Here is a 20,567-nt window from a genome sequence, read left to right as displayed (position 1 = left end):
CTGTTAATATATAACAATGCATTGTATTTTACAAGAACGTCATATGTTTTTCTATAAAATCTCATTGTAAAGTTGTAAAGTAACTATAACTGTCAAATAAATGTAGTGAAGTAAAAAGCACGATATTTCCCTTTACTCTGCTTAAGTACAAGTACCTCAAATTTGTAGTTGAGTACAGTACTTGAATAGTGTTTCATTCAACCACTGCAAAACAGCAGTAGCCTATGTGTCAGCTACACAGCTAACAATTATTTACTGTATTTAATTATCACATTCCAGAAACTCACATATTAATGACATTTTACACATGCTGATATGTCTTCTAAGCACGCTTATATTTAAATCTGATCTATATGTAAATATGAAATAGAAAATAATACTCAAAATGTCAGACTATTATTATTTCGTGTGCGTCCCAATGCGTATTTACAATAATTCCCACTGTCCCTGAAGGCAGCAATAGAGCATGGTGTGAAATTAACCAATCAGAGGCCAGGAAACATCAGCCAAGCCTATCAGCAGATGGTCGATGGAGACAAAACCACAAAACTCTCACAGGAAGCCCTGTTCTCCAGCACCACTGGTTCCCATAGACGGCGAGAGTGGAGCAACACTGGCTAGAAACATCACGCAACCAACCACAACACACTTCCAGAGCCGCTAAAGAAAGAAAAATAAATCAAAAACAAGGTAAATTATTTCTTGTTTTTAAAAATAAGCATTTACTTCCTCTTACTCTTTCTCTCTGTGTCTCTTTCTGTGTCTCTCTCTCTCTGACCAAAAATGTAAAACAAGTTGAACTGCTCAGTCCACCATAAGCTCCGTTAAACCTGTACTCTTGCTGCATCATGGTTATTAAGAAGTCTGACTAATCACTGAAAGTTGTCTTTGAATGGTGATGTGGATATTTGCCAAAAATGGCTTTACCGTCTGACCGGTTTGTAAGTGAATGAAACAGTTGGGATCTCAGGGACCTGTGACTCAATAACTTTGCGAAGTCAGGCAGGTTATGTTGTATAAGTTAGTGGGTCAAAAATGGTAAAGTGAATATAAAGCTACAACTTTCATCTTTTATGGCATATTTTTTTGTGTGCACTCTGATTCAGATCTGTGCCTGATATTGCCTCCCCCCAGCCAACCACCACCCCTTATTTTTAAATATTATTGTGCATCATCTGAACCAGTGTTATTGCTGTTGTGAAGCAGTGATATTTAATTCATCTGACAGGTCAGTTGCACAGAGAAAGTGGATGATATATTGAACCTGAATGAGCGTGGGATAAACCATGTTCTGCTGGCCTGGAACCAGTGCTGTGGTGACTCAGGGACAACGATGATCAATAGTGAGAAAGGTCCATGACAGTCCCATTAATCCATTTAAGAAATGGCTGCCAGGGCTGCAGTGTAGAGCAGGGAGTCCTGTTTGAGCTGGCATTAAGGCTTTCAGCTTAATGAACCACTCAGAAGAAAAAGACAGAGCAGGTATGCTACCCAGCAAAGGTACATGGTACACAGTGGTTAAGCTTTGACTCAGGAGAGATGGTAATTAGTGAAAGCCTTGGTATTTTATAATAATAATAATAATAATAATAATAATAATAATATTAAGCCACATTTCTCAATACTGATGTACATTGATGATTTGAGGTAGTGGTAATGACAATGACCTCCAGTCTAATTTGTGGTTCATCCATTGTGTGTGACAGCAGGTGTTGCATCAGAAATCATGCAGAAATACAACAGGACACTTGCATTCAATTTACCAAAAATCGGACTTTTTTCGATCTCTTATATTTGTTTGATCTGAGGTTAAAGTCAGATCAGATCTAATGGTGATAAGAGAATGACTTTGTGCCAGTTATGACCACTTGTATGCATTTTAGTCAATGAAACAGACATAACAGGTGAGGCAGATATAATAATGATGTTATAATGGTATTGCAGTAAGTTTGAATCTGCCTGACACTTTGGGTCAGGTCAAAAGCCATGTTTCTGCAAGTTGTACAGTACATTCTTGCTGATCAGACAAGGCAGCACCCAGCTGCTAGATTTCAGTATGGAGTTTAATGTAGTGTTTGCTTGTGGAAAACAAGGGAATGGCAAACATCGGGGATAGGTTCACTGCAGTAGCAATCCTACTGACTGCACCATATTTTTGTAAGTGATGTAATTCTAAGTTACAATCTAATTCATGTTCCTGTTTTTCCTGATGGTGGTGTAGTCATTGGAAAATGGAAAGGAAAATGATTCCATGTTGTGTCTTATGTGTCTCATCTAGAAAGATGAAGGAGCCTCTGTCAAGTAAAAGAGAGAAAGTATAAAGATTTTTATCACATTTTGATTTCTGAATTGATTTATAGGACTGTTTATATGACAGTACTCATTGGTGGAATTCACCTTTACATGGATTTGGTCTGGCACTAATATTAGCTGTATTGGTGTGTCCTTAGAGGGAAGCCATTGTAGGGTGAAATGATTGAATCAATGTTTTGAAAATTTAAACCCTGATGTCCTGTTGTGATCTGTGTGTGTGGGTCGTGTTGGAGATGACCGCATCGAGTGACGCTCATGGCCAAAGTATAAAGGTTCTCCCTTCAGTAGTAAAATTTATAGATGCTATTACAAGTTATTGAATTACTTCCGTCATATGCTGCCAATTTAAGTAAAGGAGTCCATGCACCAAAAAATATATTTCTTATAATTGCATGCAAATCTATGTTTCTTTCCAGTACTGCAAATAATTGGTCACATCAGATCAACCTGTCACTTGTGTGGATTATTTTTCCCTGCAGTTGTAAACTGGTGGCTAGAGTCCAGTTACTACACTTTGCACACTCTCTGCTGAAGCTCCGGTAGGAATCTTGATTGTTTGAGTGGCAAATAAGTGCTAATTTCCTCATTAGTGTGTGGGTCAAACAAACCGAGGCTAATCGCGTTGGATTTAGCTTCACTGGCTTCCCTGTCTGTGTCTTGCAGTGTTCAGCATGAGACAAGCTAAAAAAATCTTGATTGTGCAAAAGGATGGAAGGCCTGAATCTGCAGTTAGTATGTAATCTGATTTTCTAGCAGTCTCTCTTAATCCTGTGCAGTTAAATTGTATTATGTCAGGCAGTTTTGTTCCTCAGCGTTTGATATAATTAATGGAAAATACAAACTACAAAGCTGTCTTTCAATCACCTGATTACCGGACCATTTCTCGACTGTTCTGACAGCAGAGGATGTCAAACATGGGGTTTTTGTTCTTATTCATAAAGGAGATCTTGCATAAATTCAGAAAGCAGTTAAAAGTGTTGCCTTTTTAAACTCTTGTGCTCATTCCTTGTCTCTGTCCATCATGTCTGCTTTTCTGTATTCGTGCATCTCTTCACATCTCTCGATCTGCTCTGTATTCATCCATCTCACTGCTCCTCTGTATATCTCTCTCTGTCCACATACCCCCTCCTCTTAGGCCCGTCTAGCCTAAGCAGTCATGTCGGCCAAAGCCATCTCCGAGCAGACGGGAAAGGAGTTCCTCTACAAGTACATCTGCACATCGGCAACTGTCCAGAACAGATTCCGCTATGCCAACGTGACAGCTGAGACCGACTTTGACCGACTGGCGCAAGAGCACCCGTGGCTGCTCACAGATGTAAGGCAGAAGAACCAATTGTGAAAAAATTGTATGTGGATGATGAAGTTAGATTTTTTTTAAGCTGAGTGAACAGTAAGTTTGTTATATCTCAAATTCATAGCCCATAAATGCCTAAAGCACAGTCTCCCTTAAGCTTGTGGAAAATGATCTCCTCTTTATGGAGACAATTAATTAGGCTAGCAGCAGAGTGGTCTCTTGGCGCTTATTAACAGACGTCACAGACAGCAGAGTGATCCAGCAGCTCTGTTACATTCTTGGTGGAAATGAAGTGTACATGCAGAAGAGAACACAATAGCTCTTTTTTTCTTTGATTCTTAATTGGTAAACATAGAGAAATTCTCACTCGCCCTGTCGGCAGGGAGGTCAGAGTTCTGCTAGGGTAGGATTTCAGGTCTCCAGGTACACAGCACTTCCAGTTCTTACTCACTGTATCGTCCTGCTTTCAGATCAACTCTCACTGCTCTTCATAGCGAAGCAGTAGCAGAAAGACGGGCTGTAATAGAAGTTAATTGAATTACTCTGTGACTCATCTTGCAGGATAAAATGTCATTCTCCTAGTCTCCCTCACGGCTGAAGGATTTTATCTGGAAGATACGAGGAGGATGAGGAGGGCAGATACATGGAGATATGTGCTGCGGTAGAATTGATTAGGAAATTGCATTAACTTTCACCCCCCGCCCTCTCTTTCTTTACTCACTGGCAAGCACCCAGATACTAATGGGTCCACTGTCATAAGTCATTCTCTTTATCTGACATTCAAGTGAGAGGATGCGGGCTCAGTTGGTGGGGGTTGGATGTAATTTTGCGTTTGCGTCAGAAGGGAATGATGCATACAAGAGATTCCTACTTGAATAATGTTCATCTCAACTTTCAGGTGATAAATATTATTTGGGAATGTAGGATTTGTTTATGGAGTGGGGGGAAAAATGCCCATCACAATTTCCTAAAGCCAAAGTTGACAACTTTAAAATTGCTTGTTTTGTCAAAAATACTCAGTTTACTATGATAGAAAACTAGCAAACGTTCACATTTGAGAAGTTGCACCTGATGATGAATTTTTGGCCTTTTTGCTTTAAGAATGACTTAAATGATTAATCGATAATCAACATTGTTGCAGCTCTAGTTGAATCTAAAGAAACTAATTAAGAGCAGTGAAGGGTCTGTGTGAAATGTCACTAATAGAGTTTGACATTTTAATAATAGTGACCATGTCCAGCTTCTTGCTTTCAACAAATGCATATTGTAAATAATCATGATGTGAATGCAACATTATTTATTTCAGCTTCACACACTTGAAATATGTATTGCAGTGAGATTGCAGGTAATCAGTCATCTGTGCTCGGAATAAAATATGTCATCAAATGCACTGTAGACTCTCTGCCCAGCTTTTGAAAATGAAAATATCAGTTTGATGCCTGTCAGTTAAGGCGAAGTGTAGGTGCCTGTCGGCCCTGCTAAATTAGACCATCTTTTGTCTTCCTCCTCCAGAGGCTGGTGGTGAAGCCAGACCAGCTAATCAAGAGGCGAGGGAAGCTGGGCCTGGTCGGTGTCAACCTGGACCTGAGCGGCGTCAGGGAGTGGCTGAAGTCCCGCCTCATGAAAGAGACGACAGTACGTCATCCACCCTCTCCCTCTCTGCTGTGTCTCAGTCAATTACCTCCACCCACCCCTCTGTTTGAGAGTGTGCACTTTGCTGAACACTCCTTCAATCAATATTATCCCAGTGCTTTATTTAGACCCTCTTCCTGTTGCCCTTTCCTTCACCCTCCTGCCCAGTTTTGCACTGATGCATTTGGTTTGTATGTTTATTTTACCTGATGTATGTTTGTCTAAACAGCCGCCCAGATTGCTGAGGGGTTCAGTATCAGTCGACTGGTAGTAAATCAGTCCAGTCAGCTGAAGCACGTGGTGTGCTGCTAGTGACTAAACAGTCGGTCCATCAATTTCGTCAACATAACCAAAGCACAAGAGATCCATCTCTGTGCCACTGAGATGCTGCTTTGCCTCATAAACCAAGAAGCAAGAGACTGGTTCATAAAGCATTGAAGAAGAGTGTCAGTGTGTGTGTTGCAACTCTGAGACTGCGTAAATGTATCTCTTCACAGATGAAACTGTCAGCAGCTTCTAGTGGCAGTAAATAAGAATAAATGAAGCCATAGTTGTATTGTGGACAGTCTGGGCAGTTTCAGCTTTACCATCAGAAGGTGCAGTAAAGTAAAATAAATCAGCAACTCAATGCAACCATCTTGGTTTTATAAAAATTATGAAATTAAGAAATATTGTATGTGATTGTAAAATTTGTTTGTCCCACTAGCATACTGCTAGTCCATTTTGTCTTTTTAGCCATGCTAGTGGCTAATTTGTCCAGTAGTTTGGTTTATGACCAAATACTTACAAAACTAATGACATTCTCATCAGCCTCAGCTGTACATTGTGTTTAGTGCTAATTAACAAATGTTAACATGCTAACACACTAACCTAAGATAGTGAAACATAGTAACCCTGTTAAACATCTGCATGTTAGCGTTGTCATTGTGAGCATGTTAGCATGCTTACATTAGCATTTAGCGCAAAGCATCACTGAGCCGCTAGCATGGCTGGAGACTTAGTCTTGTTAACTCTGGTTCCCTAAAAATGTGTATGATTAAAGTAGAAGAAATCTGTAACCTAATTCAACCATCTTGGTCTTTATAATGGGTAAGAAAGCTGTGTCTCATCATAGTAATTTCTAGCGTGTTGCCACATATAAGTGTCTTGTCTGACTGCTAATTACTGCTAGTTTTATTTAGCTGCCTGTGAGTTTATCTCAGAGAAATCATCAGAGTAGCACTGTTAGAGGAACAAGTTAGATTACATTTCAGTGGCTGTGAATAACTTCATTTAATAGAACCACTTTTACACTTTACATATTCTTTCACTTCCTTTCGTTTCACATTATTCACAAGTTGCCTCACTGCTATTCTATGCTGCAGTTGCCCACAATGCTTCACTTTATTAAATTAGTATTTCATATTTTCTGTAATCATGTTACCACAAGTGGTCCAATTGAATCATTCATATGTAAATTGTATTCACAACATGAATGGCTTTTCTTTTCTTTTTTTCTGTGAGGCAGTAATGGAGGTGTCAGCCTGAGCCCCTTGTGGGTTTTTTAGTCAGATAGGCTTTCTTTTTTTTCCACCAGTCATCAACCTCCTTTTTAGTTGCGCTCTTCAAAATGGCAACTACCTCTTTCCCCTTTTTATTATTTTGCTCTGTTCTCTCCATCAGGCTGCTCTCAGCCAGTCCCTGGTTACTTTGTGTCTGTTGGCCTTTAACAGACGAACGATGACAGCACCAAATGAGCTGTGGCTGTGTTAGCAGGGCTTTGCCTGGAGTAATACATGACAGACATTTTCCTTCTTCTCAACCTGTCTCCTTTTTTCTTTTGAAATGTCAATTCACTTGTGCCAAGTGATGGCCCTGTGTTGTTTTTTCTTTTTATTTTATCATTTTGCTTTAATACACCTTTTGTCCCCTCCTCCCACCACTCCAGGAAGTATGTCTGAAAATAAGTGTGGGGCATGATGCATTAATATGGAAACAGACACAATCTGAAGACCCGTGAGATGCTGTAGTGTCCATTTTTAACCAATGGGAGTTCTTGCTAATACGTTGTTTTGCTCCTGTTTATTTATCTACTAAGCATTTCATCTCCTTAGTGAATTATTTTGTTGATGATCCTCAGGTGGGAAAAGCTAAGGGTGTTCTCAAGAACTTCCTCATCGAGCCATTTGTCCCCCATAAACAGGTAAAGCACTTATTACACATATACTATGTGATGTCCAATTCACCCCTCAATTTTTTGGATGCCTTATTTATATTCTTTCACTACTACTACTAGACACTAGTAGCAGTGATATTACTCAGTGTCTGGTAAAGAAACATTTATTATTGACGTCTGTGTTAACTGTCCATTGTTCAGGAGGAGGAGTTCTATGTGTGCATCTACGCCACCCGGGAGGGCGACTATGTGCTGTTTCACCATGAGGGAGGGGTAGATGTGGGAGATGTGGATGCCAAGGCAAAAAAGCTGCTAATTGGGGTGGATGAAAAGATCAGTGAAGATTCTGTGAAGAAAGAGCTGCTGACCCACGTCCCCAACGACAAGAAAGCGTGAGTTAGATGGAAAAAGTATTTGTAGTGCCTATTCAAAACTTCAGCTTTGTGCCAATGATATGGAGTTGAAATTGAGTAGTATGGTATATATCAAATTCAGCCTATAGAGTTAAACCAAGAGCTCTGTGATGACATTCTCAAATAAAATAAAATTTGATAGCTTAATATTTAATATATTTTGCTTTATTATATATTATATTGGATTGTATTAACCTAGACAAGTGTTTGTTATTGTGTCCACCTGGTGCGTATTTGGCCTTGGAAGAACATTGATGCTTATGTAGAAATCATGTCTTATAGCATGTCAGCATATATTCAGTCTCATACCCTTAATTGTCAAAGCTCAAATGTGTTTAGATGTGAATGAATGATTTACATACAAACTGATTTTCAAATGACAAATAAAAGGTATTTTGTTTTGAAGCTGTAACTCTGTACCTGCTAAACAATGTGTGCTCTTAAAAAAAAAAAAAGCAGATATACTTCAGCCTCTCTATAGCACAGCTGTGGTTCTTTTGAAAATCAAAAGACAATGGAAATATGCAAACTCACGATGATTTGCTTTCGCACTCAGTCTGCCATGATTTGTGACATTTATTAATAATAAGTTACATCACTACCAACATATTGAGGTAGCTCAATACTAAACTACTAAAAAAGGGGGGATTTTTCCATTATATAATTAAACTCCTGACGAAGAGAGGTAAACAAAAGTGTCAAACAAACGAAGTAAGAGAAAGCACTTTGATATTGCCAATAAATGTGGGGGGAGCAGGAGGAGATGGGTGGAGGGTTTCCATTAGACAAATGACAGACTCCTTCCTCTGCTTTGCCTTTCTTCGATCAGCCTCCACCCCCAGCCTTTTTTACACTACATCCACATTCAGAGCACGTCCGTTTTATTTTGATGGGTACGATACAGTGGCTCACCCCCTCCAACACCTCCTATCCATCTCTCCAGCAGTGCTCTTGTGATGACAGATTCTGGCCAGACTCACTGTCTTGGCTGACATTGAAGAAGCTGCCCCAGAAATCACTCTGCCAACCACAGCTCACCTCCTCACCCCAAACACTCTTATCCTCACACTCCTCTCACACTCTGGATTAAAAACAAGAGCGGCACTTGGCCACTTTTCCTTCCCTCCCATCAGAAGCAGACATGGAAAGTTGAGTCACTGTCAGTGACAGTTTTTCCCCCAAAGGCCAGTCAGAGTCCTGACAACAGGCTGACGTGATTATAAAGGCTCTGAGCTGCCTGCACAACTGACAGGCAGGAGAGGAGAGCAAAATACTGCCCCTCCTCCTCCTCCTCACTGCTCTGTTTTGACATGTGAAGGAGGAAGTAAATTGGATTTTTCCTTCTCTACAGCAAGGCTCCCTGCAGCTAATTTACAGTTGGACTGTTTCCTGTCCAGCTGAGCCTTAACAATTCTTCAATGACATTGCCTGTAGTTTGTCATAGTTTGAATTATGTGGAAATTATGATGGCTATTTTGTTTTTGTTTTTCAAATCACAAGTTATACAGGGCAATTCTGTTGCATAGACCAGAATTAAATACCATTACTTTGTCATACTAAGGGAAATCTGGTTTGTAGATCAGTTACATTCATAAACATATAAGCAATATATAAACATTGTGAATTGTTTAGCAAGTTAGAAGATGGGCGTTTATGTATTCAGTTGACAATTTAATGTTTTTATTTTTTCTTTATTCTTAAATTTACAGTTTTCCTACACATTTAGGGCTGCACCTAATGCTTATTTTCATTGTCAATTCATCTACCAATTATTTTTTCAATTTAATCATTGTTTGGTCTACAAAATATCAGAAAATAGTGAAAAATGCTTTTTACAATTTCCCAGAGCCCAAGGTGACGTCTTCAAATTGCTTGTTTGTCCAACAGTCAGACCAACAGTCCAAAACCCAAAAATATTCAATTTACAATGATATAAAACACAGAGAAGCAGAATACACTCACATTTAAGAAGCTGGTACCAGCAAATGTTTGGCACTTTTGCTTTAAAAGTGACTCAAATGATTAGTAACTTATCAAAATAGTTGCATATTATTAATCGGCTAATTGTTTCAGCTGTAATGTGACTATAACTCCTTATATTGTAATGTGATTAACCAGACATCCCCAGATCATTCTGGTGCTGCAGCAACAGACCCAGAGATGAGTTTCATCATGTTGAATGTCATCTCTCTGCAGGCTCCTGGCTAGCTTCATTGTTGGGCTCTTCAACCTGTATGAGGACCTGTTCTTCACATACCTGGAGATCAATCCAGTGGGTAGGTTGTTTGTTTTTCTCAAATCCCCAATACCTTGATGTGCTGTGTCTAAACAAGCAATTATGATGGCCTATACACTTTATTCCAACACAGATTCATAAATATGTTATCAGATTATGAAATTGGAAAGGGGACATCAAAGGGAAATTGGTGATGAAAACATCAATGCATACTAAAACATCATCTTGAAACCATGAGGCAGTAGTTAATTCTGGAACATTTTTAACACTGAGGGGGGAAACCTTTAAATAATTCATGCGCTTGCTGTTTGATGAAGGCAGCATGTGTTTATAATGGAGTAATTGGGCACCAGTAAATGCCCTCTGGCAGCTATTCCTGTGGATATAGCAAGGCTGCTGCGGCTGGCTCTCCCTGCTTTGATATCGCACCACTTCCCACCCATCTTCATTCCCTTCCACCTCCTCCAGGGCGGTTGTGGTCAGCTGTGCCCGAGCGTGGTCCTCCCTTGACCTAAAGCTCAGGAAGCTCAGGCTCTCTTTTCTCAGTAGGTTTGTGAACCTTGTTGGTGTATTGATTTTAACACCCCCCCCCTTCTCTCAGTGGTCACAAAAGATGGAGTTTACGTGCTGGACATGGCAGCCAAGATTGATGCCACAGCTGACTATATCTGCAAGGCCAAGTGGGGCGATGTGGAGTTCCCTCCACCCTTCGGCAGGGAGGCCTATCCTGAGGTGAGGGAGACTGGAGAGACAGAGCTAGCAATGCATCAGATTTCAATCTGTCAGCATCAAATAGCTAGTGTTGTTGTCCAAAGAGGAAAAAAGCTTACTGGGGGTGTTGAGTAGCATGTAAACCGAGCAAATTACCAATCTTAGAGGTAACTGGGGACTGTTTCCTATCATTTCAAATTAAATTATCACAAAAATTTAGAGTAGAAAATGTAAATGTCAGAGAATTTGTTGACAAAATCCTCAGTGTCTGCTGTTGAAGAATGTAATCTAAATCATGACAGAGCTCAATAATAAACATAATATAAAGAAAGTAGTAAAGTGTTTGTGTATACAGGACTTTTTTCAATTTTTGTCTGATACATGTAAGAGCTCGTTTGAGACAGACTGTCTGTGTACCAGACGGGCTGGTCTAATTGGGCTGCTCTGAGTCTAGAGTGGAGATGAGGGACATCGGGTGCCTTTGATTGGGAGCTTTCTTACTCTCAGCCACCAGCTGTGGCCCTGACTGTCACAAACAACCACTGATGCACATCTCTTAATATTTATACAATATTTCCAATGAATAGCTCTTTAAAATCAGTGCAAGCACCCCCCCCCCCGTAGCATTCATATAACCTTTTTTTTTTTTTTTTTAACCTGCTTTTTCTTTTGCAGGAGGCCTACATTGCCGACCTTGATGCCAAGAGTGGTGCCAGTCTCAAACTGACCCTGCTCAACCCTAGAGGCAGGATCTGGACCATGGTAGCGGGAGGAGGTGCCTCAGTGGTGTACAGGTACCCAGTCACAGTGCCAGAACAGGACCAAACTACATAAAACAAAGCCTGAATAAATAAGAGACCAGTAGCCATGTATCTGAAATAATCCAATTGGAAGTTTTATTCTGGTTGCTTGAATTGTCCCTTGACATTGATTATACTAAGCATAATTGGGTTTAGCATTAGGAAAATATGCCAGTGATGCAGTAGTGAGGCTGACGGTGCAGCAGCTCAGACTCTGCCCGTTCAGCTGGATTCTTAGATCCATTTTAGTGAGAGTCTGGAGGAATGAGCGGTGTCTCCTTCACGCCGCCGTCTGTCGGGGTGTAAAGCGTGGCATGCAGATACATCAGCCATGACTAATTATTCCCTCTGTGCACTGTTGGTGGTTGGTGTGTCTGTTTACAGTGCAGTATTAATTCAGAACAGATGGAAAAGTGCATTTAATGTTTAAATGCATTCTGAAGTTTAGTGCTCAAGTTGCTGATCATCTCATTTTTCTTAAAACTGTGTTCATTTTTGGAGCTGGAAAGCTAGGCTACAACCAGATATGACTGTCCCAGCATAGGAGATACACAGCTGTTGTTGCTATTGTTTTTTCCTCTGTGTGGGTGACTTATGTAAAACTCTCCTAGTGACACTATCTGTGACCTGGGTGGTGTCAACGAGCTGGCCAATTATGGGGAGTATTCAGGAGCACCAAGCGAACAGCAGACCTATGACTATGCCAAGACTATCCTGTCTCTGATGTGCAGAGAAAAGCACCCTGATGGTACGAAAACTGCTCTGTCCAAACTTTCTTTGTGTTTTTTTTTCCCTTTCTAAAATGATGTTTCCATAATGTTTTCCAGGAAAGGTTTTGATCATTGGGGGAAGCATTGCAAACTTCACAAATGTTGCAGCAACATTTAAGGTACAGTATCACATACTTTTTGTTTATATAGTAGCTTTAATATTACTTACTCAGTATGAAGTTATTCACTGAGCATATCCTTGTCTTTGCTAGGGGATTGTTCGAGCTATCAGAGACTATCAGGGGCCACTAAAGGAGCATGAAGTCACTATTTTTGTCCGCCGTGGAGGCCCCAACTACCAGGAAGGTCTCAGAGTGATGGGAGAAGTTGGTATGTTGTACATTCTTACTTTACACTGATTTATACTTGTATCTCTTAAGTATAAGAACATGTGTTGAGTGCATTTTTACCTGCACACTTAATTCGGTTCTGCTTGCTCTCCTCAGGCAAGACCACTGGAATCCCCATCCATGTCTTTGGCACAGAAACTCACATGACTGCCATTGTTGGCATGGCACTGGGCCACCGGCCAATCCCCAACCAGCCTCCTGTTGCAGCCCACACTGCCAATTTCCTCCTCAACTCCAGCGGCAGCACATCGGTATGAGACATACTGACTCCAAGGAGACAAACAGGCTGTCGTGATGTTGTGTCTGCTCACTGTGCAGTGATTTTACATCATCAACTCCACCAATAGTGTGGTGCAGTTTAGTGGCAGAGTGAGCAGAAGACTTACATGCCAGAGCCTCTGTTTCAGTCATTACTCTCTTGTCCTTTTAGTGAACCAGATTATCAGGAGCCCAACGGCTCTTTTGTATAAGAGCATTGCAGGGCATTGTGCACTGCTCTCACTCAAATAGTCGTGAGACCACAGTCAGTAACGCACTGACTGTCCCGAGGCATCCATTAAGACTGCGTAGGCTTTCAGCAAAGTGATGTGTGCGTGTGTTTGTGTGTGTGTGTGTGTGTGTGTGTGTGTGTGTGTGTGTGTGTGTGCCTACACATGTGCACATACATGCATGTATTTGCCTCTTTCTTCAAATGTAGTGGTAGATATATGATAGAAGAATGACAAGTAGAAATTGAATATATGTACTATATGTAGAGTATTACAAAGTAGAAGTAAACAAAAAGTTTTTTGTTAAAGCTTTTGTTTTAGAATTGAATGAAGCTTAAAGCACTAAAATCCAGTGAGTCATTCTTCACAAAACTGTGTAGCCGATGGCATGAAAAATCAAGAACACTAAGACTCACTGTGTAACTTGTGTGCAGGTCATGTCTTATAAAATAACCTGAAGGTTTGAGGCTACCCTGCTCTTTTATCAAGCTTCTAAAATATAAAGGACCACTGTTTGCCAGTTTTTACAGTAAAAACAGATGAGTTCTCAACAGAGCTGTCCTCATTAACACACTCACTTATATAAATATGCATAGCAGGATAAAAAATGGATGAATCTTTTTTTTTTTTTTTTGCCATTTCCAGACCCCAGCATCCAGCAGAACTGCTTCTTTCTCTGAAAACAGAGCCAGAGTTGATAGCTCACCAGCCAAGAAGGCCAAAACTGGAGCTCCTATTGGTGAGAAAACACACACACACACACACACCACTGCACTGGGAAATATTTGCACTGTAAATGCTGAGGCTTTGATTTGTTTTCATACATGGATCCACTGCTGGGCAGCATGATAGGTAGAAGCCTTGTGATCATGCATGGTTGAGTTTAGGTGTTATAGCTCCCCCTTTGGACAGCAGGAGGACTCGGCAATCCATAACTCACTAAAATTGAAGTTCACTGTACTGATATATGATTGGACACACACACCTAATCCAATACATCTTAAAGATCAACATGTCTTTATTATAGGCAACTTAACTACAACCCCAGACCTCTTCAGCATCCTGGGCTTTATGGTGCTGAAGCACTTTATCTGTCTACTTTATTATTCTTATTAATAGCCAAAAGGGCCTTGTTGAGCTTTGTTAAATCTCATGTCAGTGGTGTTTATTATTTTTCTTTTAACGTCATTCAGTGTCCGATCTGTTCATGTGCACCTGTCACTTTTTGGCTGTGTGAAATATTGATTTAATAAACTAAATATTTGTTTTCTTCCTGGTTTCTGTAAAGTCTAAAAGCATGGAGGTTTTATATTTATTTATTTATTTACATAAATGTACAGGAAATTTTATTTTATTTAATCTTTATTTAATCAAGCTGTCTAATTGAGATTAAGGTCTTATTTCCAAGAGAGAACAAGAAATATTCACAAGAACACAAACAAAAAACAGATTTAATACAACTACATGATAAACAAGAAATTAGTAAAAACAGTTACAAGTATCATTGAAAACATCAGATAATAAAGCTTTAAAATCTCCAAGGGGAGTGAATGTAAGACTGTAGTGTGAGGGCAGTTAGCAGCTCATTCCATTTAAAAGGTGCATAGCACCTGGAAACCAGTTATGCCAACATTAGTGCATACATGGGGGGGTATCTAAGGTTAGGTAGTTACTGGATCGTGAAACAGAGTAACAGCTTTCCTTTCCATGTAGCCAAGGCAACTACCCTCTTCAGCAAACACACCAAGTCCATAGTGTGGGGTATGCAGACTCGGGCAGTACAGGGTATGCTGGACTTTGACTATGTCTGCTCCAGAGATGAGCCATCTGTCGCAGCCATGGTCTACCCATTCACGTAAGTATGCTCTGTCCTTCCTCTTTAGTTTGTGTTTACTTTGCTCTGCTGTCAGTGTAATGGATCTTAATTGTCCATTTAATGCAATAAAATTCTCTTAAGTAAAAGGTGTCCTTTCACTGTGGGACAAATGCTTTTCTGCATGGCTGCCTTTCAGTGGAGACCACAAACAGAAGTACTATTGGGGCCATAAAGAGATCCTCATCCCTGTGTATAAGAACATGAGTGACGCCATGAAGAAGCATCCAGATGTGGATGTGCTTATCAACTTTGCCTCTTTGCGTTCAGCCTTTGATAGCACTATGGAGACCATGCAGTACCAACAGGTAAATGCACCATCATCCTGTACCATCTGCAAGGTACTTAACAGCATAAAAATTAAAGTTAAGAAATTCCATTCAATTGCTTTCAGATTCACACCATTGCCATCATCGCTGAGGGAATCCCTGAAGCCCATACCAGGAAGATCATCAAGGCCGCAGATGAGAAGGGTGTTACAATCATTGGACCAGCAACCGTTAGTCTTGCTTCACTTGTCATTAGATTTACCACAATTTCACTCTGTGTTCTTTTATCTGAGCAAACCAGCAAATCTCCATGTGTGTTTTTTGTCCAGGTTGGAGGAATCAAACCAGGCTGTTTCAAGATCGGAAACACAGGAGGCATGCTGGATAACATCCTCGCCTCCAAGCTCTATCGTCCAGGCAGTGTGGCCTACGTGTCCCGCTCAGGCGGCATGTCCAATGAGCTCAACAACATAATCTCCCGCACCACCGATGGTGTTTTTGAAGGTGTGGCCATTGGTGGGGACAGGTATGTAGCCGTCTTTTATCTGCAGTATTTCAGCATGTGAGTTTGAATTGGTGTGTAATTTTGGACTCTTCTGCAGATACCCAGGCTCGGTGTTTACCGACCATGTTCTCCGCTACCATGACAGTCCTGGAGTAAAGATGATTGTTGTACTGGGAGAGGTGAGGAATAAATCTACACACACTGGTGCCCGTAGCTTTAAACGGTTATTGATTTGCTACATCCTGTATCTGTCTCTGTCTTCTACAGATTGGAGGCACAGAGGAGTACAAGATCTGCCAGGCTATTAAACAGGGCAGGATCACAAAGCCAGTGGTGTGCTGGTGTATTGGCACCTGTGCCACTATGTTCTCGTCAGAGGTGAGAGGGCAGATGTAGAGTCTGGTGCATGTCAGGCACCATTAGGCAGCTGCATAATGAGAGATTCAAGGAATTGATGACTGTTTTATTGACATTTCGGACCCGTATTGCCCCCCTCCCCCAGGTTCAGTTCGGCCACGCAGGAGCCTGTGCCAACCAGGCCTCTGAGACAGCAGTAGCTAAGAACAATGCTCTGAAGGAGGCTGGTGCCTTTGTCCCCAAGAGCTTTGATGAGCTGGGAGAGATCATCAAGTCAGTGCACAACAAGATTTTCAGATGAGGTTGTTAGTATTCTTTTATAATGATAGCTGAGCTCATCTTACAGTCTTCTGTGTCTTTTTCATCCATGCAGATCTGTTTATGATGACCTTGTTGCCAAAGGAGTTATCCAGCCAGCCGAAGAGATGCCTCCTCCCACTGTGCCAATGGATTACTCTTGGGCACGAGTGAGTATTCCTCTGAACACACCTGAACGAGATCAGTGTGACTCAAGCTTTCAGCTATCAGATGAGGGCAAAGCAAAAGTGAAACAAATCATATTGTTTTAAAATGAGACAGATGGATCCCAACGACTACATGGAGTGACATTTTTTCCTTTTTTCTTCTTTGGTGTGTTTGCCCTCCAGGAGCTGGGTCTGATTCGTAAACCTGCTTCCTTCATGACCAGTATCTGTGACGAGAGGGGTCAGGAGCTCATCTACGCAGGCATGCCCATCACTGAGGTCTTCAAGTCGGAAATAGGCCTGGGAGGAACTCTGGGGCTTCTCTGGTTCCAGAGGAGGTCAGCCTCTTAACTCAGTAGCTGTGATAAACAAACGCTTGAGAAATCCTTGAACCACATAACCATTGTTGTTTCCTTGTTTGTGTGCAGGTTGCCGAGGTATGCCTGCCAGTTCATCGAGATGTGCCTGATGGTGACTGCTGATCACGGCCCTGCTGTTTCTGGTGCCCACAACACCATTGTCTGTGCTCGAGCTGGCAAAGATCTCATCTCCAGCCTCACCTCTGGCCTCCTCACCATCGTATGACACTTAAACCTGTGATTCATGTACTTGATATACTGACATGCAAAAGTCCACCATGAGCATGTCTTTTTCCTCTTTGTCACTGTTTAGGGTGACCGCTTTGGAGGTGCTCTGGATGCTGCAGCAAAGCAGTTCAGCAAGGCATTTGATAGTGGCTTGCTGCCCATGGAGTTTGTCAACAAGATGAAGAAAGACGGCAAGCTGATCATGGGCATTGGACACAGAGTCAAGTCAGTGAGTATCACGCCTCCTTAGCATATGTGTATCCAGTGTGGGCAGCAACAGAATCATCTTTAAATCAGTTTATCTGTTTTGTAAAACTCGACTATTAAATAACAATATTGCCAATATTGCTTTGGGGCTAGAAATATCATGAAAAGGACAAGTGCTAGAGATGGAGGAAAACGAGACTGATCGGAGAAGGCAGATTTTGAAAGGGAATTCTGTGCTTCCCCAGATTAACAATCCAGACATGAGAGTCCAGATCCTGAAGGACTTTGTGAAGCAGCACTTCCCCTCCACCCAGCTGCTGGACTACGCTCTAGATGTAGAGAAGATCACCACATCCAAAGTAAGATTTATCGCTTCATCCTGTCATTCACAGCCTTTACTAAATAGTGACACACTTCATTTTTAAAATAACATGATCCTCTTTTCATTGTGTGTTGATTTTGTCGTATTAGAAACCCAACTTAATCCTGAATGTGGATGGTTTCATCGGTGTGGCCTTTGTGGACTTGCTCAGGACTTGTGGTGGTTTTACACGGTGAGCCATTGAATACTGGCCATCTTTACAATCCATACAGTACCTACCATACCTCATTTCTCTTGAAGTAGGACGCCTTTACTATATTTAAGACAAAATAGAGAAACAGGCATTCAAGTTACATTTCTATGTTGAAGACATGTAGCAGGAGAATGGACAACTCAGATTCTCGTTTTCATGCTTCTACTCCATAATGCCTTGGAGTCATTTAGAGCCAAACGTACATAAGTGTAAGGCTCATTTATACATTGACATAATAAATAGGTGGGAAGAAATGCTGGGACTACAAGGAATTGTTGTACAGAAACTATTTGTCCATACTAAAAATGACTACTGCTGACATTACCTTAATTTAAAAGCGTCAGCCTGCGCTTCACTCAATGTCAATATGTTTTAGTTTATGTACAAAATGAGCAGGCTAGTATTATGCCTACATTGTTTGCAGTAGTTTTTTTAATTCATCAACTCTTATCCTTACCCATGCCCGCCACAGGGATGAAGCTGATGAGTTTGTGGAAATTGGAGCTCTGAATGGCATCTTTGTCCTGGGACGCAGCATGGGATTTATTGGTGAGTCATTTGTGCTATAGTAATGTAAGCAAGATGGGAAACACTTCTGCCTTGTATGACAACCAATCTTTCCTTTTCATATCTCCTCAGGACACTACCTGGATCAGAAGAGACTGAAGCAGGGTCTGTATCGCCACCCCTGGGATGACATCTCCTATGTGCTCCCAGAACACATGTCCATGTAATCAGAGGTTACTAGACTAACCCAGAGTGTCAGCCCTCATACTGCTGCTCACTCCAGCCATCAATTCCGCGCCCATACTGTGATCTGTGACCCCCGAAGCAGTGGCATAATATAAAGTTGCTATTAATATAGCTGCAAATTGCAAATATTGAAAAGAAGACTTTTAAGAGTATGTTTTAGTTTTGGAAACCTGTTAGTGCTGCAGCTCTGTGAATATTCTACTACTCGCAGACTATTGTGTCTCTGTGCAGCTCTCTTCATTGTGCCACTTGAGAATCATCAGCTTGCTACAAGGGGTGAACATGTAGTGCAATAATGCCTATAATATGAGAACATACTGTAGATCAGAGCTTTATTTATGTATAGGTGTATTGATGGTGAAAACTAAATGATACAATGTTATGTTATAATTTTGAATTTTCTCTAATGTTTTTGACACAGTGGCCAAAATGAAACATTAGTCTGCTTAAAGTGGCAAACGGGACCATTTTACGAGTCATTCCTGAAGCTGTTGTGCCCAGGAAATATTCTTTCTCTGGTGGAAAATGTGGGAGTATTTTCTAAAAGGGTTTAAATGGAAGTTGAGTGTTGTTAGTCATAAGAACAAAAAAATAAATATGGAATTGTGATGTTTTGTCTTAATGCAGTTATTAAAGTATATTAGGGCATTTTTGCCATAAGCTCCAGGATGCAGTTACACTACCATCTTCTATGAGAAGATAGCTATGAAAAAGTGTTAACATGAATGCACTAATCCCATTACAATAAGATTAATTATTATTAGAATATTTCTGTGTCACAACTAGACAGCAAATAATTTTAGCTGGTAAATGCCATTTTATATTTTCACGTATATTTTCACATCATTCATATGTAAGGCATATTAGTCTTCATATTTTTTTTAAATTGAGATTGTTGCATCCTGCTGTTTCATTTCTCTGTTAAAGTAGGATATTTAAAGGTCATTACATACCCAATGTTGAACATGTTGCTCCACCTATTACTCACTGACTTTTTTTATTTGAACAAAATCAATTACTATGACAGACAGCATACCTTAGGAAATTTGACACACCTTTCAATAGAGAGAAACTGTATGTCTGCTCATAATCATTAGACTCTGAATGCAGTACAAAACTCTCTCCTTCAATTTTCTATGAAATTAAAGACAATTTTACATTTTCCCACAATTTATGAGGTCCAAAATAAAATGTGTGGCAGCCATCGCCAGTGTCATCGTTTATGTGAATGTTACAAAACTGTGGAAAAATTCTTTGGACAACCAGACATCTCATGCAATGTTTGTTTTTAACTGTTTAAATGTGAACTGAACGTGCCTCTGTACTGATTTGTTGTTTGTTGACAATGGTGTAATTGAGTAAAATAAAATGTAATTAATGTAATAATACAGTGTGTGTGTGTGTGTGTGTGTGTGTGTGCAGCTTTATCATGTAGATATTATAGTAAACCTCCACCCATATTAAATAAATCTGTAGATTTAAAAATAAATCTGTAGAATCTGCAACTGTGAATTAATGTAAATGTCTCTGGACATTTTAACTTGTTAAAACACAGGTGTAACAAATAACATGATGATGTTTGCACTCCTTGTGTGCCTATGGCAGGATCTTGCTTTTGTGAAGCTGGTGCAATGACATATTTTACTGGCTTCTGTTCCCATCTTACTTAGAATATTCAAATGAAAGTAAAATTGTCTGACTTGATGGGATTTTATGTCAGGCCACAAGCCATTAAAACATAGAAAATATATAGCAGCAGTTTAGACTTTTATTCTTCTTTGATATCCACTGTAGTTATACCAAGTCTATATATGA

At 40.4% G+C, this 20,567-nt stretch overlaps 1 protein-coding gene across 1 annotated transcript; it reads left to right on the top strand.

The window, feature by feature from the left end:
* The first annotated feature begins 565 nt into the window (after positions 1–565).
* On the top strand, positions 566–20,140 carry aclya (ATP citrate lyase a). The gene is made up of 28 exons (XM_044180997.1): positions 566–691; positions 3,450–3,628; positions 5,120–5,242; positions 7,359–7,421; positions 7,596–7,786; positions 10,004–10,083; positions 10,645–10,775; positions 11,430–11,548; positions 12,166–12,302; positions 12,382–12,443; positions 12,537–12,654; positions 12,771–12,925; positions 13,808–13,901; positions 14,876–15,017; positions 15,175–15,343; positions 15,430–15,534; positions 15,634–15,830; positions 15,907–15,988; positions 16,077–16,187; positions 16,312–16,439; positions 16,540–16,633; positions 16,814–16,968; positions 17,059–17,209; positions 17,303–17,446; positions 17,670–17,783; positions 17,896–17,978; positions 18,472–18,548; positions 18,639–20,140. Exons 2-28 carry the CDS (start codon positions 3,470–3,472, stop codon positions 18,731–18,733), a joined length of 3,279 nt encoding a protein of 1,092 aa, XP_044036932.1. The 5' UTR covers positions 566–691; positions 3,450–3,469; the 3' UTR covers positions 18,734–20,140.
* Positions 20,141–20,567: the final 427 nt, after the last annotated feature.

This window comes from Siniperca chuatsi, linkage group LG21, assembly GCF_020085105.1.
Source record: "Siniperca chuatsi isolate FFG_IHB_CAS linkage group LG21, ASM2008510v1, whole genome shotgun sequence".
In the NCBI taxonomy this organism is placed as follows: domain Eukaryota; kingdom Metazoa; phylum Chordata; class Actinopteri; order Centrarchiformes; family Sinipercidae; genus Siniperca; species Siniperca chuatsi.
Note: the sequence above shows the minus strand (reverse complement) of the source record. Positions and strands in the feature narration are given on the sequence as shown.